The 26,991-nt window shown below is 37.6% G+C and overlaps 1 protein-coding gene across 6 annotated transcripts in view; it reads left to right on the top strand.

The window, feature by feature from the left end:
* Positions 1-26,991, top strand: part of dpp6a (dipeptidyl-peptidase 6a) — a 310,510-nt gene that overhangs the window by 263,675 nt on the left and 19,844 nt on the right. For all 6 annotated transcript variants that reach the window (XM_008396391.3, XM_008396394.3, XM_008396392.3 and 3 more), the window contains 5 exons: positions 2,668-2,762; positions 3,162-3,236; positions 5,403-5,455; positions 7,857-7,938; positions 17,049-17,169. In XM_008396391.3, coding sequence (XP_008394613.1) covers positions 2,668-2,762; positions 3,162-3,236; positions 5,403-5,455; positions 7,857-7,938; positions 17,049-17,169 — 426 coding nt within the window. The remainder of the gene's footprint in view (positions 1-2,667; positions 2,763-3,161; positions 3,237-5,402; positions 5,456-7,856; positions 7,939-17,048; positions 17,170-26,991) is intronic.

Raw genomic sequence — 26,991 nt, 5'->3', positions numbered from 1 at the left:
TGGGCTCATAAATGACAAATAGTGCAGATTTAACTTCCTAATCTTCAGCAGTATAGAGTTAGAGAGGCACTAGATGTTGTAGATTGATTAAATGAAGCTTATTTCATTGGTCAGACACCATGACCAATGACCATTTTATTGGAAATGGTCATTTTCCAATGCATTTTGAATGCATTTGGTCATCAGTCAATGACAATGACTGGTCACTGTCATTTCACTGGTCATTGTGTCTGATGACCAATGACCATCAGACACAGTGACTTCGTATGGAGTTGGAAAACTGACATGAATGTTTCCGTCTGAAGGAAAACCGTATCGTTTTATCGGCCACCGTTTCGTGAATCAAGCATCTAATGAGTAAAAGTTATCATTTGTAAATTTCTGACTTGCCAGTCACCAGTCTGGGTTGGTGAAGTTAAGAATTGGCAGGTCACAACGATCCCCCAGTTAACCTTTGAGCGTATGCACTTGTTTTAGGACTGCAGGATATCATAATTTTTGAACCAGTCTTAACAAATTCCAACTTTCCCGGTTTATCCGCCCTATCTTTGTGAGTCTCTATGTGCCTCCTTTTCTCCACCCCCCTACCTGGATGTTCCCCCTGCCTCCCCGCCGTGAGGGTGGGTAAGGGCTGCGCCCAGGGCAGGATGCTGAATTAATAAGACATACTGCTATGAGAGATATAGATCAGAGTGGAAAACAGCGCCCTGGGCTGATGCACAGCGACTGAAGGTGGAAGAGAAGGGAACAAAGACGAAGAGAGAGGGCGAAGGGAAGATGCAGTACCTCGAGAACTGTATGGGAATCTGAAAAGGGAGAAAACAAAGAGCTGAAAAGGTGAAGGAGTGACGACGAGGTCAAAAATGATCAGCTCAGTGGGAGAGCTTAGCTTTAGGTAATGATGGTGGAAATTTGAGATATTTTCTCCAAATGTACTTGTTTTAAGTTGTGTGATCACAGAAAAAGGCAAGAAGTTTGGATTTTAATTCACAACTCAACTCTGTAAATCAAATCGATTCTTCTGAAAACTATCGCGTATCGTTTTAGGTCTTTTAATTCTAGCCCCAAGGTTCTGGCAGTAGAACTAAATCATTAAAGTGCAACTAATTTCTTTTTAGTCTGAAGATGAGGGCTGCTTGGTTCTTGATATAATCTAATATTATACATTTTTTACTCTAAAGTATTCAGATATTTCCTATTGTTCTGATATTTAGTGAAAAAAACTCAGCGTATGCCTATAAAAGGACAGCAAAATAACATTTTCCACAAATGTTGTTTTTTGTTAAAATGAAGAGACAAGTTTCATCACTAGGTCTAGGATATAATGATATCAGATAAAAGACTCTATACTGATATATTCTGTTTTCAATATTTTAAAGAGCTTTAAATCAATAGTTCCCAAGCATTTTCATTTTCCCCCCATTTTTATTTTCTTTTTTATTAATTTTGGCGCTTTTTCACCCAATTTCAGTACCATTAACGTGACCATACGTGGAAGCGGATTGTGTTGCACAGTAGAGAGAACATAAATGAGTCCATTTTCCATCCTTGTTTAGTTTGCCAGGTGTTTTTAACAAGGGGATAAAAGCTGTTGAGAGGACGTTTGGTTGTGCAGATCTAAAACTGTCTAAAAGTGCTATCGCCAGCACGTTCTGCATTAAAGCCATTGTGATGGTAATTCTGTCACCCCTAATGGACAATTAGATATGCTAGCAGATAGAAAGGACTCCGCATAACAATCTCTGGGTTCTAATTACCTCACCAAATGGCGTGGTTGTTCATGTTTCTGTGGATCACAAGAGCAATAAGACACGGGAGCAGTGGTAGATTGAAGGTTAAAGGGGGCAGTTGCCATATTAAACGTGTCCTTCGCGGATAAAGGCCTGATGGATGAAGAGCTGCACCAATGTTCGTTCATACAGCTGTCAAATAATGGCTCCTCTCGAGGATTTCTTTTAGTGGCTTGAAGTCGGTGCGTTGCCTTTCTGTCACAAGAACCTCCGGCTTTTAAAGCTGAATCTGCAAAAAACACACAAAATCTTAGTAATTTTGGTCTTTTTCTAGAATAAGACAAAACTAGCTGACAAGTAACTTTTCAACAAACAGCATGAGCTTGATTTTACTCAGTAATTCCTTAATATGGAATAAAAAGTACTAATTATTATTTGTTTTACCAAGTACAAGACATTTTAAGGAAGGGTTGGTGGCATTAACCAACTGTCACTCTTTGGTTACCTAGCAACTCACTCATTCTTTGGTTACCTAGCAACAACATGTTGAGTAACTAGTGCAGTAGCAGTTTAAAGTTCTGCCACTCTGCCTCATAACTGCTTAAAAACAATAAAACAAAAAAACTCTGGAGTGAAAGCTGAAACCAGTTTGGCAGTATTTCAAATATTTAAATCAAAAACTGATTCATAATTAACAATAGTGACTGATGTGACACCATTATATTGTGATGCATTTTTCAGACGTATCGTCCAGCCCTAATGTATAATAAATCTAAAGTCTGACTTTTGTGTCTGTATCTTTGTGAAGGGAGGAAAATTGTGTTTGCTGTTTAATTAAAGATGAATTACTGAGATTTTCCTCCACTATCTCGTTTGATTAAATGTTTTTAATAACTTTACCCTCATTCCTCATCGCCCTGTCTCTTCTTCTTCACAGGTAATGAGTTGCTGTACCGCAACCGAGACGGCGACGTCGTCAAGTACAACGTCGACACCGACGACCAAACTGTCTTGGTCCAAAACAAGAAATTTGTAAGTCACCTTTTCCAGCTTTTTTTCCAGTATTATCATAATAATGACAAGACAGTTCTGCTGACGGTGGAAGGTCTTAAATTAAATCCTAGCTCTTCTTCTTTGGGTCAGCAGATCCCACCTCCTGCAGCTCCTTCTGTTGGAAAATTTAATCAAACCATGCATCATTTTTTAGTGAAATGTGATTCGAATATGTGGGCAGACGTCAAGATAGAGATGCAATAACATTATATCAGCAATCATACTGGCGAAGCACAAGTGCAAAGATTAATGCAACCCCCATTTACGTCTGAAGCAAGGCGATCTGTCAGAGACAGCTTTTAAGGACTGGTTTAATAAAAACAGCATGCATGGTTAGCGATGTGTGTTTCTGTTCTGAAATCTACGTCTGATTCACAGGAAATGTACAAAGCCAGCAGGTATGAGGTGTCCCCGGACTTGAAGCATGTGCTGCTGGCCTACAACGTCGCGCCGGTGAGCTTCTCATTTGTTTGCATGTTTTTTGAATTGGCAAACTGACAGCCAAATATGTCAGGAGAGAGCGGAGAGAAGGTGGTGGGGGGAAGTAATCACGGCGAGGTGTGAAGGCTTGGCGCACACAGGCAAAGTGGGAGGGGGGGGGTCGGGTTTGGAGGGGCGAGCACAGCTGAGCGGAACTGCGGCGAGGGAGGCAGAAACACAAACAACCCCCTCGACGCCTCGCGGGGCGAGCAGAGCAGCAGATGAGATCGACGTGCGAGAGCAGGAAGTATTGGCTGGGAATATATCATTTCTGTGCAGTTCTTGAATAAAGTGCCCCGCAACTGCACTGGATGATATGGATCAAAGCGCTTTTGCCTCCTAATATAGCTGCATCAGATATATTGAATCATTCAGCTGCTTACCTGGTGTTCGCCTTCGTTCTGGCTTTATTCTGCTGCAGCCAGAGTGTTTGTTCCTGTTAGGCCCTGAATGATGCCTGCAGATATATAATCTGCTGTTATTGCCTGAGATGAATAGAGAATATTATGACGAACTGGATGGTGTTGTAGTGTTTGTATTTGCATTTATTATCCAACTGAACTCCCCATCACTTTGATAGATGGCAGTCATTCCTCCTGTATGCTCATTGAAGCGGCGCACAGTGACATATCCGTGCTTTATTTCTCTGTAACGTGCAGGATGGATGCAATACGCACCAAGAACCGTGAGAGAATAGCAAGATGTGCGTAGCTCTTCCAAATTACAATGTTAATGTTTTTATTACGGAAAGTGAACTCAGATTAGTAGATAATTAATGAATATATCCAAAACTACAAGAACAGTATCTGCATAATATCTTTATTAGAACTAATTCAATGCAACCCTCATTAAAATCAGTTCAGTTGATGGTTTACCTGCATAGTTGAGCAACATTTTATCAATGCTGGTGTGGAAATTATTTAGGAACTACAGTGAATTCACAGTTCAATGTAAGCAGATTTTTCTTTTGAACTCCACTCCAAATTATTTACATGAAATTTGCCTGTTTGGAGTTTTTTCTCCTAAAATAATCAGAAAACCAAAATCAGTAGTGACAATGCTATTTGAGGTGCTATTAGCTAATCCTGAGTTAGCATGTAATGCAGGACTTTTTTAGACTGTAGATAAGAACTGCTGACTCAGACTATTGATTCACAGTTTCCATTTTGTGTAGTTATGATTATTAAGGTTTATTTGGTGTGTGAGCTGTTAAAATAGTCAGCTCTAAGGCTTTTAGATGAGATCTGTGGATTTTAGCTATTTGACTTTGGTTGCTAACGTTTGCAGGTACTTACGATGCCTTTCAACCCTTAAAAATGTAATTTTGTTACATTTAAACCACAGGCTTTAGTGTATTTTATTAGGATTTTATGTGATAGAAAGCAAATGGACATTACTTTGTTCGGTGGTGAAGTCATACTGAACCAGGAAGAGTTGGAAATAGTCCGTCATGATGTGTTGTGGTAAAATCTGTGGTGGGTTTTTGTGCATTTAAAGTTAAATGTACAGTAAAGGCCAAAGTTATTTATACCCCATGCAGATGCAGATTTAAATTCAACTTCATTCAATTAAGATGTCTCTTTCTAATTGGAAATTAGGCTGAGGTTTGTTTCAGATAATTTGTAATGTGATATTTTGAAAATGTATCTTTTCTATATGAGCTGCAGATATTTTAGGTCCCATTAGTTATAAGAAACTACATGAACTTGGTTATTTTAAACCTAAATCTGCCAGAGGAATGAATTATTTTGGACTTGGCTATAAATAATTCCTGCGTCTGAACCTGAACGTTCAACGGATCGGGAGTTACTCTGTTTTTCTATATAAATAAAAAATGAAGTTACAAGTTGGAGCTTGCATCAATATTATTTTTAAAAGTGTCTGTTTTATGCAAATGTTTTAAAAGCTTCTTAGATGTTGCTTGTTTCTTTGTATTATTCATTAACAACTCTGTCTCTCTGAAGGATTTATTAATGTGCTAATCCTGTTTGTGGTTTCTTTAATCTCAAAGAAAACACTGTTGTCCAGTTTAACCTCTGTGGACTTTTAATACTTTAGTGATTTCACTGAGCAGAGGAACAGAAAAAATATGCTTTTTGTAAATGAAAAGGAGTTTAAACAAAGTATTTTTCTTTGCAGGTGTACCAGCATTCCTATACGGCATTTTACATCATCTGCAGTCTGGAGACTCCGTAAGTCGGCTTATGACAGACTCATTGGGTTTTATTATGTGAAATCTCATCTGATCTTCTTTCAAGAAGATTAATTCCAAAATCATCCAGCAAATCACCTCAAATCAACCTTATTGTTTATTTCTGAGCCTCGCAGAAAGCTGGTTGTAAATCTGAAACCACAGCTAGCCGCTTTTCAGCATTTTGTCGCTTCGACATCCTGCTAGAATCTGGGTTTTTTATTATCCTGTTTTGGATATTTTTGCATGTCTGAGATGCTTTTTTGTTCCCTCAAGGTGCCTGTATATGAATATCAGTATAATGATTCAAGTTGGTATGGCCACGACTGGTCACATCACATTACACCATCCTACCACAGTACAACCACTGCAGGTCTCATCAAATCTGTAGCATTTAACCATTTAATATAGCATTTTCTTAAAAATACACAAGTTTTCAGAACCTCCACCATCTGTTTTAGCAAAGCTATGGAGAAAGAAACGGCTGCAATCAATCAATCAAGTTCAAAGTGCTTTACATCATAAAAACATCATACAGTCACCACCTTTTGTCAAGTACCATCATCGATACACATCAGATGTGTTGGTCAATGTTCTAGTGATTGTTGCCTTATGATTCAAAGGAAACTGAGCAGTCAGTCCCTCCAGTTTGTTGAGAATTACCGTGGAAATTCACACAAAATCAACAAATTTGCTACGCTTTTTTTTGTGCCAAAACATAATTAGGAGTTTATTGCAGATTTTTCTCAAAAATGGTCAGAAACGTTCTTACTTGTACTGAACAGTTTCCGCAGCTTTAACTGATCTCAGATTATAGTCCATGGTCTATACAGCGTGTAATAAAAAGTCGAATTTACTGTCATAAATAAGCGCCAAATATTTCTAAATCAGTACCACAAAAATCATGAAATCCTGGAAGGACTGAAAAGATGTTCAGTAATATTATTTAATTTTAAGAATTCATTCATATTTTAACAGCTTTTCTGATCTTAATTTGGCCCAAAACAAAAATGAGTTCAAACTGCGGCTTGTTTATTTTTGTATCCTAGCAACAGTTACTGCTGATAATAGGTGCAATTTGGGGGTGTGCGTACCTTTCACACCAAGTTCAGGCCTACGTCTTTGTGCGAGAGCAAAGGTTGTCAATTTAAGTGAGAGGAGCTGCAAATGACACACATAGATTAGCAGCCGGGCCCCCAAGAGCCACCGCGTGTCTCACTTGGAGCGCTGATGAGGTGGCAGGCTCCAGATCCGCAGGAACCCCGTCGTCTTAATTAGTTGTAAACTGGGCCTTAGGGAAATGCACTAAACAAACTCTGCAACAAAAGTTGATTTAATCTAAATGTTGAGCACTTAAATGGCTGAAGGGGAGAAACAGAAATTAGTGAAGCAACGCAAGTTTGCACTCCCTGCGGCTGTAATTTATTTCCATTAAGTCTTGATAAAAGAGGAGCTATTTAGAACTCCATTTAATATGGCTCCTGCTTTTGATCAACAAAATGTATGACATTAGTTTCAAAATAGTATTTGTACGGAGTAAAAACACTGCAAAAACATAATCTTACCAAGTTATTACAAGTGAAGTAATTTGCCAGTAGAGCTAATACTTTTTTCAATAATATTAATGAATTATTGACCAAAACAAGTTCTTATATTTTGCTGAAAATGTACTTGTAAGTTCGTTGTGTCTTATTTAATATGTACTAAGATATGTTCACTCAAAAATACTTAGATTTAGTTATTTTGCAGTGAAAGTGACCTTATTTACAATCATTTTGTGATGTTTTTTTTTCATTTTGTCGTTTTTGTCATTCATGGATGCACATAACAAGAAAATGAAAATGCTGTCATGCTGCAGCTTTGGCATCCCGCAGTAAAAACTCAAAGCTTACAGACAGATGAATCACTTTCAGATCTCAATGATGGGATTTTTAACCCAGTGAGGTTGTTGCTTTTTGAAGTCTTTCCCCTCATATATGAATTTATATCCCAAAGTTGGATGTTTTTTTTTCCCTTTGGTGATTTATCTGAGCTGCAGATCCCAGTGTGGCAGCATTGTATCTGTTTATATATATGATATAATGTGCTGCCACCCAGTGGTGTCGTCCTCTTTAAAGCCACATTCACATCTCAGTGGTTGACCTCATTCATCGTCAGCACCAGACAAAGACAAAACGTCAGCAGCACCTCTACTTCAGCCGCCTGCACCGCACAGCACTGTTCCCAATAAGGAGAGGTGACACCCTTACACACTGTGGCTATTTATGGAGACACTTAAACCTTTGTTCGAAGATGTTCCACACTTGTTCTGCTGATGCTGCTGCGGCGCTGGGAGCTGAAAGTCATTGTGTTTGTGTTCAGGCGTCTTCACTTAGCTTCTCCCCGTCTGTTTCCCCCCCCAGAGAAACCTGGAACCTGAACCCTCCGGAGGTCCGAAATGCTCAGCTGCAGTTCGCAGGCTGGGGACCCCAGGATCAGCAACTGGTAAAAAAATATATATTTATTTCACCTGTTCCAACCGAGGTTATCTAAAACCAGCAAAATAACTGAAATAGGGAAAACATTTTCATAAAATAGAAGTAATTAATGTGGAAGAACTGGAACTAACTGGAACTATTTTGTGCGTTTACAAAATTAACTAAATCATACTGAAAACATAGATGTTTTTGTTTTGTTTTGTTTTTGTGTTTACTATTCTATTTTTTAACCTTTTGAGTTTATGTTTTTCAATTTAGTTTGACAGTTTACGTCAGCTGTCGGCAAATTACGTCACTCCGTAATCATCCTAGCGGCTACGCTAGTAGACAAAGTGGCGACGGCAAAAGTCGGTAGAAAACGACAACGGTTGGTTGGTCAACAATAATTAAATTAAAAAAAACATTGTTCAGTATTCATCACCTAATTAATGACTTTTTAAAATTTTCCACCCAAAAGTAAAGTATAAAAAAAACTACAACTATTTCCATAACTAAATAAAACTAAAGTAAAATTAAACAACATTTTACTAATAAAATCTTATTAAAACAAAAAGTCACTACGAAATAAAACTGAACTATTATAACCGATTCTGACTGATTATTTTCCAAGATAAATTTATTCAGAGTTAACAAAGCGAACATGAAACTTTTCCAGAGAAAAGAGAAGCCCTTCACTGTCTGTTTATAGTTTTAATGGAGGATAAAACTAATTACATCTGAAGCCAGGGTTTCTCCTCTGGGACTTTATATTGGCTTTTCAGTCAAAGAAATAAGAGTATTAATTAAAAAACACACGCCTCCTCAAGTTGCAGTTATTCCGTATAAAATCTCCGGTATTATTTTTGATGGAGGCTTTAAATTATGAGTCTGTTTGTTATGCTCATTATGCCTGCTTGTGTATTTTAAATAGTTTTAAACCAATTAACTTAACTGGATAACATTTTTTCCCCATTGAGCACAAAAGATGAACTTTAATATTATTTTAGTGAGTCAGTTATAATTTTTATTAAGCGCAGAAAGTGGAAAGTAATACATTGTTTCAGGTCAAGTTCAGCTTTTTTTAGCCCATTTTATCAGATTTAAACTTTATCTTTCTTGTCAGATGTTTTTTCATCTTTCACACAAACATGCTTTGATGGATTTGGTTTCCCATTCTCTAGTTAATTCTTTTTTAAAATAATTTTTGCCGTTTATTTAGTCGGAATATTGATTAAATGTCATGTTTTTGGTCAAGTGATACAATGTGCGCCTCATCTACAGATGTTATCAGTGTCTAAACTAGTTGCAACAAAATTACGATAAAAAAACAAAAACTAACTCTTGCTAATTATTTCACTCACAATATTTCACAAGATGTCAGATTCCTGCAGAAAAACTGATAATTATTGTAAATCTTGCAGATTTTTCTTCTTAAAAACAATGCAAACAATGTCCTAAATGTTTTTTTATCTTGAAAAACGTTCAGTTGGTGATCCTGTTTCTCTATCAAACATGGCTGATGTTGCATTTTCATTTTTAGAAGACTTAAATTTGTCTGCTGCCACAGTGAAAAGTTGCCCTTAATTATTTTAAATGTTTTTGCATCAACTTCCTGAGTTGACAAACCAAACTTGAGCCATTTTTATTCTGTAGTGAAGGGCCGCACAAATTCACTCGGAGGGCCACAAATGGCCCCCGGCCTGCATTTTGAACACCCGTTATGAATCTTCAATGCAGCAGTTTGAGATTTATTTTCCAACCTTGAGACTTTTGCTGCTCCAACAGAAAGATCATTAAGGCTACAAAATCGATTTAAAAACAGTAATGATTTAAAATGATCCAATCAACTTTTCTTCTAACTGAATACGATCGACTGACTTATTAAAGTCAGGGCTACACTTTATAATAAATGGTTCATTTTAGAGTAAAAAGGTAATCTGCCTCCACCGTTCTCTCACTCTTAAGCTAGCTGCATTGTTTAAAACTGGTTGGAAATATCAAAATAAAAGCACTTCCTGTTACATTCACTCAAAAGTTTAACAGTGATTATTTACTTGCTACACTTGCTTCTTATTTATGTTGTAATTTATTTGGATAATATATGTACTATTTGGGAATGAAAATAAAGGTTTTAAATGTGGATTTATGTGGTTTTCCAATATATTTTTTTAATTCTCCATGTCAGACTGACGGGGGAAAAGCCTCCTGTCTTTCATTTGATGGGAACATGTTTAATTCAGCTGTTAGATAAGTGAAGTTTCTCCTCAAAGACTTGGGATTTGACTAGGACCTGAAAAAATGTGAATTTTCATCATATCTGCCTAAAACTAGCTTTGCATTTATTTGTGTTTGTGGTTAATTTGTTAGCTACATCTCATAACTGGCTAATATATCCTAAGTTAATAATCAAGAACAGGTTTGGGAAAACATAAACTTTACAGATCTCTTCTCCAAATGTGATATTTCTACCTTTACGATTGAAAACATCTTGTCCTAAACAAAGAAAGTGAGGATTCATGAGCCCATTTGATCAACTCTAGATGTCTTAATGTGGACAACAACTCCCCAGACGAAAAGCAAACCCTCATTTTCTATCACTTTTTAATGTTCGTTTCTGATTAACTGTATAAAGCTGTTGTTTCTTTAAAGAACAGCGAAAGCAGGATTAGGATTTCTCTCCTTTGTAGTTGAAGTTTGCAGCAAGAAGCTGTGGAGAAACACGTCTTCACCGACTTGGCCGTTTGATTTAAAGCCAGAAGCCAGAAAGGCAACTCAGCAGAAACAAACAGGAGGCTCCATTATTCCTGCTTCTGCCTTTAAAGTTGCCAGTTTGGTGATGTATTGTAAGAGCAAGTCTGCAAACTGGACTCGGTTTAAAATTACAGCGTTTTAGTTCAGTGTTTGTGGGCCACAAAGTTGATATTAGCTTTTTGAATAAACAGCATAAAAACATGGCTGAAAGGTGAGAGCTTAGGTTTTATCGAATGCTCTATGAAAAGATGCCAACTTCTAAGAACCAAGGGGACTTTTAGAGATATTTAACAACTGAAATCTACTCTAAACTCTCCTTGAAATGTAGACAAAGGACAGGGAGGTAACAGCTTATTTCATTTTCCTCCTCTCATTTCTGAACCTGAAACTTATTCATAAATGTGCAGATGTCTTGAGGCTTTAAAGGCTGAAACTCATAAAAGCTGCTTTTCTTATAAAGAGCTGAGAGCCATCTGCTCCTCATCCCTTACGGACACAGACTGGAAGAGAACAAACTAAATGATGCATTAAAATGTTCCTTGTTGTTAAACAATCTAAAATTATAGCAGGGTGGCATGAGGGCTTCCCTTGTTTTAATAGAGACCATGTTGACGTCGCCAGTAAAATAAAGTAGATGCTTCTTGCATAAAAGAGAAGATATGACATATTTAAATATACTGTAGTTCTTGCTGGCTAATCAGTTTTTTTTTTAAGAATGTGGAAATTAAATAAAATGTTATTGAAGAGCTTGGATTTCCTTCTCACATCTCTGTGCCACAGAAATGTGATTTATTAGTAAATCAGAAATTCAGCTTCTTTTTTTAATAACTGTGAAACTTTGCAAACACATAAGAAGAATAAAGAGGTATTGAAGGTATTTTCTATTTTTTGCAAAATGCTTTTCCTTCATCAAATGGTTAGGAGTGGGTAGATTTTTATCAAAAATATTTTGTAGTTCTATTGGTCATTATTTTAGGGTTATCTAGCAGCTATTTTTGCAATTTACCGTCTGTTAAGAGTGTTTTATCAGATTAAACCGAAGTAAAAGATGCTCCCTGAAACGGCAGGAGTGAAATTACCGTAATAACCCGATAAGCGCGACGTGTGGCGGAACCATGGTACTGCAAATTGTAAAACTGTATTGTCGCGGCCATGTTTGAACAAGAATTGTTTAGTTTTTTTTATAGACTTTCTTACTTGTTTGAATTGAAGAAAGCATTAGTTTTACACTCTGCCGTGTATGTCTTGAAATATTTTAGAGCTAAAAGTTTGAGTCCTGTCCTTGCCAAAGTTGTTCTCCAGTTACATAAAATACTCGTGGCCTTCCAACTGGCTGTCAAGGACAAGATCCAAGGTTTTATTCCCAACATCCATAATTTATGGCCTCAAGTGGTTTTCATTGCTTCGGTTCATGAGGCAGATTCATCATTGATTGGTGACGACATTTCTGACCCTCTGGAGACATAATGAGCACATACTTTAACCCTTATGGTGACACTTTATTTGAAGGGGGTGAATAAGACTGTAATAAACATGTCATTACACTGTAATAAACATGTCATAACACCTGTCAGGAACATGAATAAGCCTTTGTGAATATTTGTTGTCATAAAGCGTCATTTGGTAAATTATGACACTTTTAATACAAAGTTGACATTTTTCAAAATGTCCATGTTACGACAACTTGACATTAACCAAGAAATCATTACTGATATAAAAGTACTGATTGCACTTTAAAAATTAGGTAACTTTATGTTATTAAAGGTAAAGTTTAAACAGTAATGATTTCTTGGTTAATGTCAAGTTGTCATAACAGACATTTTCAATAATGTCAACTTTGTATTAAAAGTGTCATAATTTACCGATTGACGCTTTATGACAACTAGGGCTGTGTAATAATATCAACTTTGCGATATATATTGATATTTTATTTCCTAGAAAAAAATCGATATTCATCCGCACGTATCGTAACGTCCAACTGTCACCTTGTTCACTCACTGCTTGCTTCACCGGGAGAGTGATCAGGTCATCAGGCTTAGAGTGATTCCTTCAGATGTTAAGTGTTAAAAAGGTATCAAACTATTCAGAGCAGGTACTTGGTGACTTTATTTACTTTACAAATGCATGTAAGCTACAGTTTGTGCTGTTTCAATTAAAAGAAACATGTTTTCTCACCACTTCTTTGATTCGTTTTGTCCAGCTGTCCACTTTAAGTCTGTGTCCAACCAGAGCCAGGTGTTGTGTAGTTGGTGCTTTTAATCAGTTTTCAGTTAAATCCAACTCTATAACAGTCACAAAATGTCACCAAAATCACTCTGTCCCTCTAAAATCTTTCAGAAAATCGCAAAAGTGTATTGAATTGTATCGTTTGCTGAATATCGCAATATATATCACACCGTGAAATTATTGTATCACTACAGCCCTAATAATGACAACAGTCATAAATATTCATGAAGGGCTTATTCATGTTCATGACAGGTGTTATGTCATGTTGTATGTCACGAACACTTGTCATGAACATGACAGGTGTTATGTTTATTACAGTGTCATGACCGTCTTATTCACCCCCCTTCAAATAAAGTGTCACCACACTTATTGTCTAGGCAAACCGATTCAGGTTGAGCTAAAGAAGCCGTGGTTTCTTCCTGCTGAGCCGTTGTCCATCTTCTCCCTCGTCGCTCCGTCAGATCAGCTGGAGTCTTAATGAGCTTCAGCGTGCTGGTTTACAGGGCGGTCAGAATGTAAGTGATTACGTCCGGAAGCAAAATGCTATTAATTACCCGTTATCTGATCGGAGGATTAATTAGCTCACTGGTAGATTGATGTGGGCTCAAAGTTTGCTTCATCGTTCATGCTGTGGTTTCGCTCCTAGCAGCTGAGATGTGTTAACAGGAAACATGGGACTGAGGGAGAAATGTTGTTAAATGTTACATCTCATCTTTGTAAATCAGTCAATTTTGTATTCTGTTCTCAAATCTTTCATGTTCTTCATTGGGCCTCCTTTTTTTGTCATCTACTCGCATCAAGCTATTTGTTGGCCTCTGAAAATCGTGTAGTCTGGAAAATTCGCAGCATAAAGATTTTCTTGCAGTCCTTTTGCCATGAAAAGTAAATCCCCCTGTAATTTTTTTTCTTTGCACTCTGTAGGCGGCTAATCTTCCACATGGAGCCGATTCTCTTTCACAGAAGTGCGGATACTTAGAGGCCTCAGCAGGCCTGATTCTTCTGTTGCTTTTCAGAGATGAACAAGATGGCAAGAAACTGCAAAACAGGCATTTTCCCAAATTAATTTCTGAACACAGTTCCTGCTAATTAATCACACTAGAAATGTCTGATTTGCATCGTCAAATCATGTTGGTGCCCCACTTTTTATATGAGTTCAATAAGGCTGACTGTCAGTCAAAAGACGTAGAAAATACCTTCCAGTTGGCTTTGGGATATAGGAAGTGTTTTTTATTTAATTTCTGTCCACTGACTATTCTCTATCTGTAAATCTGTGTGGTATAAAAACCAATTTAAAATGCCTTTTGATCCCTGATTTTGATTGGCAGCTCTGCTAAATTGATAGGGTTGGTGTACAGAAAGTAGCATAAAATCATCTGATGAGTTGAGATATCTAATCATAGAATTAAAGTTAAAGTACAAGAACATTTTTATTGGCGGAAATGTGAAAATTAGGTTTTATATTTAAAAAAATATATATCTATATATCCATATTTTACAAAAAAATTACTACAAAATTACGGTGCTTACCAAAAATGTTAACACCATTTGAATTATTTCAAATTTTAGTTTTATTTTCAAGATATTTTCCTTATAATATTTACTTGCGATAGGCCAAAATAAAGCAAGTCATCCGTAATTAGGGCCGGGAAATAAATCATTAACAATATATATCATGATAGACACGTGATCAATATCAATACATAATACACTTGAGAGAACATTCAATAATTTTACTGACCTTTGATCCAGAACAGCACGGCATTCTGGGGGATGTAGGCAGAGGAAAGGCTTTAGCTCAAACTCGGCCAGCTAAGCTAGGTTGGTGGCATCAACTACCTTAATTCTTTGGTTACCTAGCAACTCAGTCATTCTGTGTGGTTACCTAGCAACTCAGTCATTCTGTGTGGTTACCTAGCAACTCAGTCATTCTGTGTGGTTACCTAGCAACAACCTGTTGAGTGACTTGCGCAGGAGCAGTTTTAAGGTTTTGCAACCGTGTTTGGAGAGAAAACTGTGGATGAAACATGAAAGGTCATGCCTCCAGTTCGGCAATATTTTGGATGTTTAAAACAAAAACAAATCTATAATTATCCATTATTGATTAATATGAAGTGATCTTATTGTGATTTGTTTGTTAGACATATTGTCCAGCCGTGATTAAATAGTAACTGTGTCTTTTGGAGACTAAGAAGTAAAAAAAAATCTGGTAAAATGCGTAAGTCACGTTGGCTCTGAAATACACCGAGACGCCAAATTAAGTCAAATAGCAAAGTATAGGAAAACATGAGCCTGCAGTTCATTTTCTCCGAGTCCAGCAGAGTAATGCTGTTTGTTGCAGCTGTTTCAGTTTCACTTCCATAATCCCAACAAACTATCCCCCGTCTTCAAACTGTTTTGTGCTCCAGTTATCCTCAGAGCAGATTTTCACCACCTTCCCTCAGAGAACAGGGCCAGGTCTCCTCTCTTTGTTGTGGCCTAGATTGGCGTCTATACCGGGACTTGGTGTGCATTGGAGTGTCACCAAAGCACATGAGGCCCACAGCTTGCGCCTCCTCAAGAGAAACTAATTGTGACAGATTCTGCTATATTTTTTTCCGTTAAAGATGCAGCATTTGCTGAAGAAACTTAAGTGGCTAATTTTTCACCACAAATGCTAAATGTCAAACTGCAGAGACGGTGTGGCGAGTGGATAGATTGCTGATATCTTGGCTGGTTTTCAATTCAAACACAGCATGTCAAACACAAGGCCCAGGGGCCAAATCTGGCCCGCCCCAGCTTTTTATGTGGCCCTCAAGACTCCAGAGGAATTGCATAAGTAGAACCTTAAATATTGTTTTATTAATCAAACCAAAGCGGTTTTTATCCGTCAATACTTCCAGTTTTACTGAGGTCGTGGAAATTTACTCGAAATCAATAATATTGTGCAGAGAGTTTATTAAAAATTCCCCAGAGCAATTATCAAAAACATTTAAGTGATGCCAACTCCCACCTGCAGGTGGCAGTGTATTTTACCAATACACTTAGTTGCTAGTAATAAAAAGTCTAATTTGTTATCATACCTATATTGCAATATTTGTTGCAAATATTTCAAAATTAGCACCAGAACAAATGTTGAGTATTACTGCAAAATAATGCTAAATTATGGAGGGACAAATGCAGAGACAGTTCTAATAGGATTTATTGATACATTCAGGCACAACCGGCCCTTTAAGAGCGTTCATGATCTTGATGTGGTTCAAAATAAAAGCGAGTTGGACGCCCCTGCTTTAGAAGAAGGAAAAACCAAAGCGGGCTGAAACAGAAGTGGACATCCTGCTGTGCAAAGCTTTATCATTCAGGCTGCACAGAGCGAATAGTTATTCGAGAATCTCTCTGAAACCACTACCAAGACACTTCCTCGAGGCCAAGACATTTACTTCCTAACATGCCAAATTAGTTTTTTTCTGCAACAGCATTGATTTCCATGTGGTGTATTAAAGCAGTAACATCTTAAAATTCTCACCCAAAGGGCAGCCTTGCCTTTCCTCGCTTACTGTAAGGCTCCGATGGTCCATTATTCTCCTTAATGACTGAATTGACCTTCAGTTATCTTGAAAGCCCTGCAGGACTGTGTGGGGTTGGAGTCGAAGTCAAAACCTCGTTCCCTAGGGTTTGCAGTTTCATAAGACTTTTATTTGCATTGTAACAGAACTGTTTTAAAAAAAACTATGTATTTTTAACATTGTGTCATAATATGACGCAATGAATTATCCAAGTTAGACTAATAGGTGCATTTTTTCATGCCAGTGTGTTTTAACATTTTGGCTTTTTATCTTTCTGATAACGATGATGATGATGTTGTTTTGACAACATTATTTGATTTTCAAGTAATATATTGATAATGGCACAATGCAAGCTCATCTCCTCAAACTTTCATTTTGTACAGAACTTTTTAAATATGCAAAATAAAACACAGCAACCAAAGATGATTAAGTCTTTGTAAACAAAATAGCCCTTCAAAAAATATGAATCAACAGAATGGAAATTACAGAGGACGATTTAATTCATCAGGCAATTAATTGATTAGTTGCTTAGTAACACTTCAATGTAATATTCGGCTTTATAAAAGCTCTTCACTTGCTGGGTGGCATCAATTTGATCATCTGTTTTTATCCCCTGTAGATATTCATATTTGAGAACAACATCTACTACCGGTCTAAGGTGGAGAGCCGTTCGATTCGTCTGGTGTCTACAGGCAAGGAAAGCGTCATCTTCAACGGACTCACTGACTGGCTGTATGAAGGTAAAGTTTTATATTTAGTAAATGATTCGTTTTCTCTCTTTTAGCTAAAAAATGCAGTGGAATCTTGGTAGATGAGAGATTCTGTCTTTTTATTTTTATATTAAGTCTTTGTTTTGCGTTTTCTTCATACTGGGAATTAAATGGATATTTAGATAATTTGTTCACTAGATAAATTAGTTAATAGGCTATTTTATATCAATCATTTCATTTATTGAAAAACAAAACAAATATAGTGATATTTACATTTGAAATAATCCATCTGGGACTCAAATCTGATTAAACTAAGGAAGGCTAACAGATGCTAGCTGTGGTTTTGTGTATAGGCTAATGTAGAAATTGACAGTATTCACATACTTCTGTCAATTTCTGTCCTCCTTTTTCCTTATGTTCTAATCCGTTGTAATCAGATATGAAAATAGACATTTTTGGTTTACTTTGTGATTTAAATCGAGCTAAGCTAACCACTGTTAGCCAGGGCTGCATTTCTTCTGCAGAGTCTTGAACGTTTGTGGTAAAAAAAGGTTCATGTTTCCTAGTAAAAATGTAAGGAACATGAAGTCAGAAGAACTTTTTCTCTTTTGACTTCTTGAAAACGTGTAGATGTTAAAGTAGCCCAGTGAAGTTAACAATTTGTTTTATACTAAGCTAAGCTAGCAATGTCGTATGGTTTGAAGCTAGTGGTTGACATTTGTCATTAATCTCTTAAACTGAAGTGATAATTTTAATAAAATTAAAACAAACATAAGGTGCTTTCTGCCTTCTTTCACTTTGCCCTGACTACTGCAATTTAGAGATAGAAAATAGTCATATAGGGGTAATTTATAAAAAGCTACGCTAACCATCGTTAGCCACCTTCAGTGTAGGGACTGAAATGTTTTTTTTTTCCACCACTGTACATGTCCTTGTAAAAATAATAATAAAAAAAATTACACCAATAGTTTTGTCAAAACTATGTAAGGATAAAAAAAACAACTCAATATGAACACTAAAGAATTTATTTTGCTATACTTTACACTTTCGAGACTGACTTTTTCTTTTATCTACTTCTTGGAAAGTGAAACATGTAAAACATTTGCAATAAAGGGACTACTGCCCTTGGTTAAGGTGAAATTAAAATTATAAAATGGCTATGTACGGTTAACTGCCTCATAATAACAAACTGACATTTGCATCTTCTCCTTATAAAAGGAAGCATTTAATCTCCTTAAAAAAATTATGCTGTAAACATGTACACTAAAAGGCTTTCTACGCTTCTCCCTCCTTATGCCCTGATGTTTTTTATTAGCGAAAGCAATAAAAATGTCTGTTGCTTCACTATCATTTCAGACATGCAGCTCTTAATTTCCTGCAGGTAAATTACAATTAAAAACTCTATTAATTTTCTTCCTCTTTACACAGCCTAGAAAATAAATGAGTGTTGTACTCATCGGCCATTTGCATTAATTTAGCTGATGTGTGTGTCCGTTGTCGGTGTAACTCGCCGATCGAAGCTCTCCTGCCTGTTTCTACTTTTAAACTGGAACGGGGAAATGTGTTGGCATTCAGCGGACAGATTTCTTTCTGACATGCTGCAGCAGCAGAGCATCTGTGGATCTGCAGGCCGATGGATGTTGTGATAGAGATACATGATGCCATAATTCACATTTCTGCTTCTCGGTAACATGAAGGTTTATTGTTGGAATCTCTGATGATTCAGGTGACGCTTAATGCATCAAATCCCACCTGAGCATCAAGAAAATTCATGCAAAGCTTTGTTTATTCGTAACTGTCCACCTGCAGCGTAAGAATCCTGGTCCTTCCTTCAGGTTTTTTTTTTTTCTTCCTTCCTTCCTTGACATTTAAACATTAATCAAAGCGATACGGCAACATCTAACCTTGTGACTCCTATTTATGGACCGCTGAAAGCCCAGTAATTTACACTCATCATTTATTGATGGATGAAGCTTTGACTCGGAGATAAAACGCATCTTCAACTTCAATACAAGTCTGGTAAATGTGAATGGTATTAGAAATGTCTGTGAAATAATATATATAGGTAAATGTGAGCAAAATGTTAAATGCAGAATTTTGTGGGGATAAATTAGACACATTTCAGGCTCTAATTTAACTTTAAAGTGGATGATACTTCCAGCTCAGATTTAAAAATGTTTGGTTTGAGGAATACATCTTCTGATCTGTTACGCTGTGAAAATGTCGTAGAAATTACTGTGAACTGGGGAAACTTATTATAACAGAATAATTAGTTTGAATTCAAGCATTACAACCACAGCGGGAATCTTCATCTGACAAATAAGAGTTTGCTCTAAGGATTGGAACCATAATTTCACGAAGAAAACGTTTCATAACATTAAATCTGTGTTTGCAGTTTGTGTGTTGTGACAGTTTTGGTCCTAATTTACAGCAGATGTCCTGTCAGATGTCCTAATAGACGGAAAACTGACAGTGAGAGATGAAAGGAAGACTGTAAATGTCTTAACGTGTAATGCATAGTTTATTCTTGGATTTCTGCTGATGATAATTTATACTCATTGATCAGATGATCTATACCAGTGGTTCTTAACCTGGGTTCTAACGAACCCCAGGGGTTCGGCGGAGCCTCTGCCGACCGCGGAGGTAAAGACACACTTGTGTAAAGTCGTGATGACGCCCCGCTTTGCCATCACTTGCTGCAGAGGATCACGTTACATTGCTTAGCCAATCAGAGGATCACGTTACATTGCTTAGCCAATCAGAGGATCACGTTACATTGCTTAGCCAATCAGAGGATCACGTTACATTGCTGAGCCAATCAGAGGATCACGTTACATTGCTGAGCCAATCAGAGGATCACGTTACATTGCTGAGCCAATCAGAGGATCACGTTACATTGCTGAGCCAATCAGAGCTGCAGAGGAGCCCTGATTGAAGGAGCTCCACTCTCAGCATGGATTTAAACTTGTGTCTTTATTTACTTCAGCAAAACTCAGTTTTTACCAAATTCTGTAGCTGTGGCTGTACTTCTAAATCTGCTCCTTAGTCGCATCTTTTCGGGGTTGGTACTGCCTCTAGTGGCGTGGGGGTGGTAACACAACTAATATAATTACATTACTAAATCAGAATACCGCAAAGTCTTTATTATTTATTATTAATTTTTCATTCTCTTAAGAATGTAGAGCTAATTAAATGACCTAAAGACCTTAAAGTGGTTCCAGTTTTTCTCGATGGTCAACCTGTTGAAACTGTGGCAGATTTTAAATACCTTGGGTCGTTCCTGGACAGTCAGCTCAACTTTGCTGAAAACACTGAATATATTTTGAAGAACTGTTCTCAGAGACTCTACCTTTTAAGAAGACTTGGTGATCTTGGGGTGACCCACTAGTTGGGTCACCCCTGTGTCTTGAATTTAAAAAAAAATAAAATAAAATTATCACTACAGAAGGGTTCAGTGAATGCGCATATGAATCTGATGGGTTCGGTACCTCAAAAAACGTTAAGAACCACTGATCTAGACCAAGTAATTAACTGTCAATGATTTGGGCTGAGTTGTAGTTCGTTCCAAATTTAGACCTTAAAAGGATCCATGATTAGTTGTAACAATAGACTTTGAGTAATATTTTAGATGTAGAAACAATGCAGTAATAATGCTGTAGGTTATTTAGATTTTATAAATTTTAATAAAATATTGTCACAGGAACGTCATCATTCTGTTCAGGCTGAAATACGTTCTGGATAAATGTCTAATGGTCCATCTGCCTGGCTCCGTCTAGCCAAAACAGTGATGAGCAATGTCTTTAAGCCTTTTTAATTCAAACCGGAGCGCGCAGTAGTGCCACCAGTACTACTGCTGCAGAGCTCCGTTAGCGTTTAAAGAGCTTCCAGTGTCAATCTGATGTTTCTCCCAGCATTTTTCACTTCGGCAGCAGCAGGGTTTAGGCGCTTTGTGGATAAAAACTATCAATACGGCCTTTATTTTTAGCTGGTTAAGGTATCTGTTGGAGTCTTTCTCAGTTTTGCTCGTACAAATGACTCAGTCTTCTGGAGAGAAATGTTGAAAGCACGAATGTTGGTTCTTCGGAAGTTGTGTTCAGCTCTGGCTCTCTCCTCTCCACTGCGCTCTTCTTTTTTTTCCATGTGGGAAATGATCCAGAATCACCTCACTGGTTTTTGTTTTTGTTTTTAAATTACAGTGTGGCATTATCTAAAATTACACCTGTCAAATGCTACATGATAAACAAATACTCAGGTAAAGTTAGCCATCCCGTGTTTACTTTGTAGACTCCAGAAGAAAATAGATCTTTAACTTTTTGTAATTTTAGAGTTAATTAAAACCCAGAAATGCTTGGTTTCCTTCCTGTTGCGTAACCTTTTCCTGCTACATTTTTTCCTTTCACTCAACTTTCCACGAGCATGCCATAAGATTTTCACAATATCCTAACTTTCTGAGACACTGAATTTTGAGTTTTCATCAGAAGCGAGTTGAAATATTTCACTCTGAGTAATAAATCTGTTATATGCGCTGTAAAAACACAAAGTCTCACCAAGTACTTTGGTCTAGTTTCTAGTGGAAATATCATAATAAACTTGTATAAGTAACTTCTCAGCAAGATATGGAAGCTTGTTTTAAGTAAATAATTTCTTAATATTGATATAAAAAAGTACTTGTTTCATTATCAGATTATTTATCTAAAAATATGGGGGAAATATCTTGTTATAAGTGAAATATTAAGAAATTATGAATTAAAACAAGCTATTTTTTCTTGATCAAAAGTAATTTGTTTCAAGTGTACTAAGATATTTGCAATAAAAACTCGACCAAAACGTCTTGGTAAGATTTTGTGTTTTTGCAGTGTATGAGTTTTGCTTTCTCAGATGACCAAAACTATTGAACTTTTTCACAGAAGATGAGGTAAATTACGTGCGTGAAAACCAACCGCTCCTCACCAGAGGCTGGTGCTGACAACTGGGTTTGTTTCTTTACCGTTGTAAAGTGTAAGCCCTTTTCTTCATTCCTGTTAGAGAAAAATCCCTCCTCAAAAACTGTATCTGTACGCCTGTAAAAAGATTTGGCTTTGGCCCAGTGGTGATGCAAGTGTCTGCAGGGGGAAGCTTACAAGCTGAGCCAGTCTCTGTGATGTTTACAATGACCAGTGAGACTGCAAGGCACAACATTTTCTATGCTAATGACTCAGCCTCTCCTCTGGCCAAGGTCAAGCTGAGGCGCGGTCTGCCTGTCGCTCGGTGGCAGATTGGGTGCAGAGGGGGCGAAAGGCTGCCAAATAATCTCCCAGGCTCCGATATCCTCTTGGTTTGGCTGCTCTGCTTTAATCCACGAATTTGTGTGTTTGAAGTGAGTTGGGGAGAGAAAATTAAAAGCAAAATTAAAGGCGCGAGGACACATTGAGGAGTAGCAGCAGCAGCAGCAGCAGCAGCTGTGTTACAGTCCAAAACACCTCAGGTGTCCTGTCATCTGTCGGCTGTCTGATTACTGAGGCGGCAGCCGTCCTGACACATCCTGCAGTGCAGCGCGGCCACAGGAAACAGCTGTTTATTGGGCTCTGTCGTTCGCAGATAAAAACCCACTGTTGCTCTGATTCGGCTCGTTCTTGCCTCATAGATGTTTGGCGAGATGGCTGTTTGCGTCGAGAGGCTCGTTCTCTGGGCGGCTTCTGTTTATCGCTCTGTTTGTGTCGGAGCCTGCAGGGCATAAAGTAACTGCATAATCAACACTTGTTTACTGAGGAGGGAAAGATTAACAAAGGGGGAATGGAAATGTGGGGTTTTTTTTTTTCTGTTTCGGGGGGACGTCTCGGTGGATAGGCGCCAGGCTGTTTTGCTGTTTTGTAATTATCGAAGGAATTCAGGTGGAAATGTTTTGGTTTGGACCAAAATCTGAAATATTTTGGTTCAAGGAGAATTGAAGGTTTACAGATTCATGAACGATACAGATATGAATAACGTCCGTCGGTCGGTCCGTCCGTCCTTCCTAGCCACTCTTCAAAATGGGAAAGACATGAAAACATTTCCATTGAACTAAAGGAATTGTTGCCATTTTTCTCACCTAAAGTAACAAAAATGCTAATAGAGGTAAAAACAGTAGAAAACGGTAACATCTTGGGGTCGCTAAGTTTCCATAGCAACCGTCTGATGCTCCACATGCCAGGTGTTTGTTTACATTTCTTTCCTACCATGGCAAATGTAAACATGCAGCGTTGGGTCAGTTCAGTTGAGACTAACTGGAACCAAATGCTTTCCTCAGATGACACTGATGTGTCGCTTATAGATGATGAAGAAAATGCAGCAGGTGAGTTTGAATAAGTGGGAAAACGCCTCACGTCCACTGTAAGGCATGGTGGTGGATCTGTGATGCTGTGGGCCTGTTTTTATAAAACGACTGTGCTGATGAATCTGGTTTCTCAGTTTTCTGTTTCTCTCCTCTCATTTATCTTAAAATAAAATAAAATGTTACTTTTCATATAATTTAAAAACGGCTTTTGTTTTTATTTAAAACATTTTAATGCGAATAAAATCTGTAAGACGGTAAATGCTTGCTCACAACATTCCCATAGTGTGTAAACTTCAATTATACGTTGTTATGTTGAGATGAATCTGCAGACAGTGATCTTTCTCTGACATGCCCTCTAATTAATTTGCACATCATTAAGGCGGCTCGGAGCTCTGCTGTCATTCCTCTGAGCTAAATTATGTTTCAGTATCAATCTACATCATTTGTCAGATGTCTGACGGCAGGATTAATATAAAAATCCAGAACAAAACGAAGCTGCGGTTGGATTACTAAAATAATGGTATTAATATTTCTGTGCTGCACTGCTGCCCTCTGTTGGCCACATTCACAACTGTGGTTAACGTTTTAACTTTTTCCCCATTAAACATGTGACTAGATATGTTCAGGGCAAACTTTTGCACGAGTTGTTGAAAATATGATCCGAAACGTTTGATTTTCCTGATCTCATCAGCTCATTCTACCAAGTCTGTCACCTTGCACTCATTATTTCCCACCGGCCGCTCGACTCATTGTATCTCATGCATTAATAATGCGCTCCGCTCGCTGCATAATGTAGTCTGCACTGCGAGCCGGAGAGCGAGTAAAGAGGAGATGAGCTCACCTTGGTGATCGTCTCAATGAGGCGGCTGTGGGAAAAAAAAAGGAGACAGCCCCATTACTTAGGAGGGAAAATGAGAGTTAGCTCATTAAAAGTGTTTCTCCCACTGCTGCCTTCGTCTCCTCTCACAAACCAGGATGCTTTGAGAAAGGTAGCTGTGTTCTCCTTGACTAGCTAAGGTGACTGGGCGCCAGCCAGACGAGAACATTTGCCAGCCTGCTGCTTCCAGTCCGCATGAAGGACCTTTTAAAGCTGCCGCCGGTGGAGACAGCCATGCGGCGGGGAAATTTATAGATATATATTTGCAAATGTACTTTAGCTTTGGTTGGTGCTTCGCTGCTCTGTCCGTTTCAGATCCTGCTGCGCTACGCCTGCAGGGGGCTTTGCTCTCCGGCTGCCGGCCTTGTTCCTTCGCTTCACACCTCCACAAGGACGGCGGGTGTTTTAATTAGCTTTACAGCGTCCACTGGGAGGGTTTTTTTATACTTTGTATACAGTGCCCTTCAAACATGTCTGTACCTCCTGAACTTTTCCTCGATTTATATTAAAAAACACATTTAGACGTATTTTATTTGAGAGAGCAACACAAAGTGGTGATTGTGAAGTGGAAGGGAAATGATTCAGAAATGCAGATTTAGAAAAGTGTAAAACCTTTAGTAAAAATCCAGGTAATGCAGCTTTGTCTGTTTAATTCAGGGCTGTCCAAAGTGCGGCCTGGGGGCCATTTGTGGCCCTCAGACTGATTTTGTGCGGCCCCCGACTGCAATTCAAAAATGATACAAATTTGGCCCATAAATGCCGATGGAGACTTTTAATTTGTAATCATGATAAAAATTTATACCAGCATAATGTTCTTACAAATTAAAATGTAAAAGTATTCATCTTTGTGTAACCAATGTTTTAATAAAAGTTAAATCCAGAGACTTTAGACTGAAAAAACATATCAGCTTTTCTTTTTCTCTATTAAACTTGGCTAAACAAAGCGAGCGTTTTGAAACTAAGTGACCCAAATCCTGTTAGTATTATTGCCAAAAAAACATTTTAAATCAATCTCAAAATTGTTTTTTGAAAAAACAAGGAAATTTATTGGAAAATATTCAGTTTTCTAGAAACTTTCTGAGAATAACCACACAATTTCAAAGTTTTCAGCAGAAATGTACTCCTGTATTCCCCATTTACAGTAGCCCTAAAACACCATCAGAAAAATCACTTTCAAGTTTTGCATCTTCAATAAATATCAGGCTACTTTATTTGCTTGATTTTATTTTGGCCCACAGCTACTTTTGAGTCTACAATCTTGGCCCACTTGGCAAAAAGTTTGGACACCCCTACTTTAATTTAATGCCAGTATAAACTTAAAAACGGGGTTGAAGTGCTCCATCTTCCTGGTTTTAGTCTCATTGTAATTACTTCAGCACCAAATGCATCGACAAAATAAAACACTAGGATTGTCAAAAGGTTTCCTCGTCCTACTCTTACTTGCATAATTAGCCAAAACGAGTCACCGTCTGCGTGTTTGCAGCACAGATGATGCAGCATCAACCCTACTGTGGTTTCCGGTCAGTCCAGCGAACAGGAACTCCTCTTTCCACAGCGAGCAACAAGCCAAAGCAACCATCAGTGCAGTTGTTGCGCCAGCAGAGAAATAACCGTTTGGGTTCATTTCGAGGAACGCAGCCGAGTTGTGTTTCGGTCAACAGGGTGTGTGGAGATTAAAAGCCGCTGTGATTTATGATCTCAGCCATCGGTGCCGTTTGTGCTGCAGTGTGTAGGTTTCACAGAGACAAACTAAGATTAAATGGATGATGACAGTCAGGAAGATGGTAACATAAAAAATGGCGGTAGAACTTCGTGTTTGTTGTCAACTTGCAGCAGCTAAACCAGATAGAGGGAGTTCTGTAATTTTTTATTTTCCTGCCCAGAACTCGAACTAAATATGCATTTAATACAATTTAGTTGCAACAAAACAGTTTATTTTATGACTGCTCACATATTTCTTGTTTCTACTATGGGAATTGGGCTTTATTAACTACTCACTAATACATTTATCACCCTCAATATAGTGACACGACTGGTTATCTACTGACTTTTTACAAAGTTCCCTCATCTATTTTATTAAATTCTCTAAAATACATGTTGATTTGTACCAATTTAACAGGAAAAATCAGTGGTCAGTTCTTAAAATGGTTGAAAGACAATTTCACCAACATACTAGTAATAAAATTAATTCCTTACAAAGTAACTTTTTAGCAAGATATAGAGGCTTGTTTTGAGTTAATAATTACTTAATATTGGTGAAAAAGTACTTGTTCCATTTTCAGATTATTTAACTTAACACAAGACATTTTCCTGTTTTAAGTTAATTTATCTGCCAACAGCACAAGTACTTTTTCATCAATATTAAGTAATTATTAACTCAAAACAAGCCTGAAAAGTTGCTAATATGTTAGTTTGTCTTATTTCAAGTGTACTACGATCAAAAGTCAAAATACTTGGTAAGATTTGTGTTTTTGCAGTTTAGGTGTTGTAATACAGACATCAAATTAAAGTGGCACGAGAGTGGCGCCTTGAGGAACTCCATGCATGATTTTTGCTTGCTTCTATTTCTCATTGTCAAATTACACAGTGGGATCCAAATGGATTCAAGAATCAGTTCATTTGAACTGATTCACTCATTGCCTACATAAGACCAGTCTATGGTCCACCATATTGGTTCTACTTG

The sequence above is a fragment of the Poecilia reticulata genome, chromosome 20 (assembly GCF_904066995.2).
Source record: "Poecilia reticulata chromosome 20, P_reticulata-male-v2, whole genome shotgun sequence".
Classification (NCBI taxonomy): domain Eukaryota; kingdom Metazoa; phylum Chordata; class Actinopteri; order Cyprinodontiformes; family Poeciliidae; genus Poecilia; species Poecilia reticulata.
This window is presented reverse-complemented; position numbering and strand designations above follow the sequence as displayed.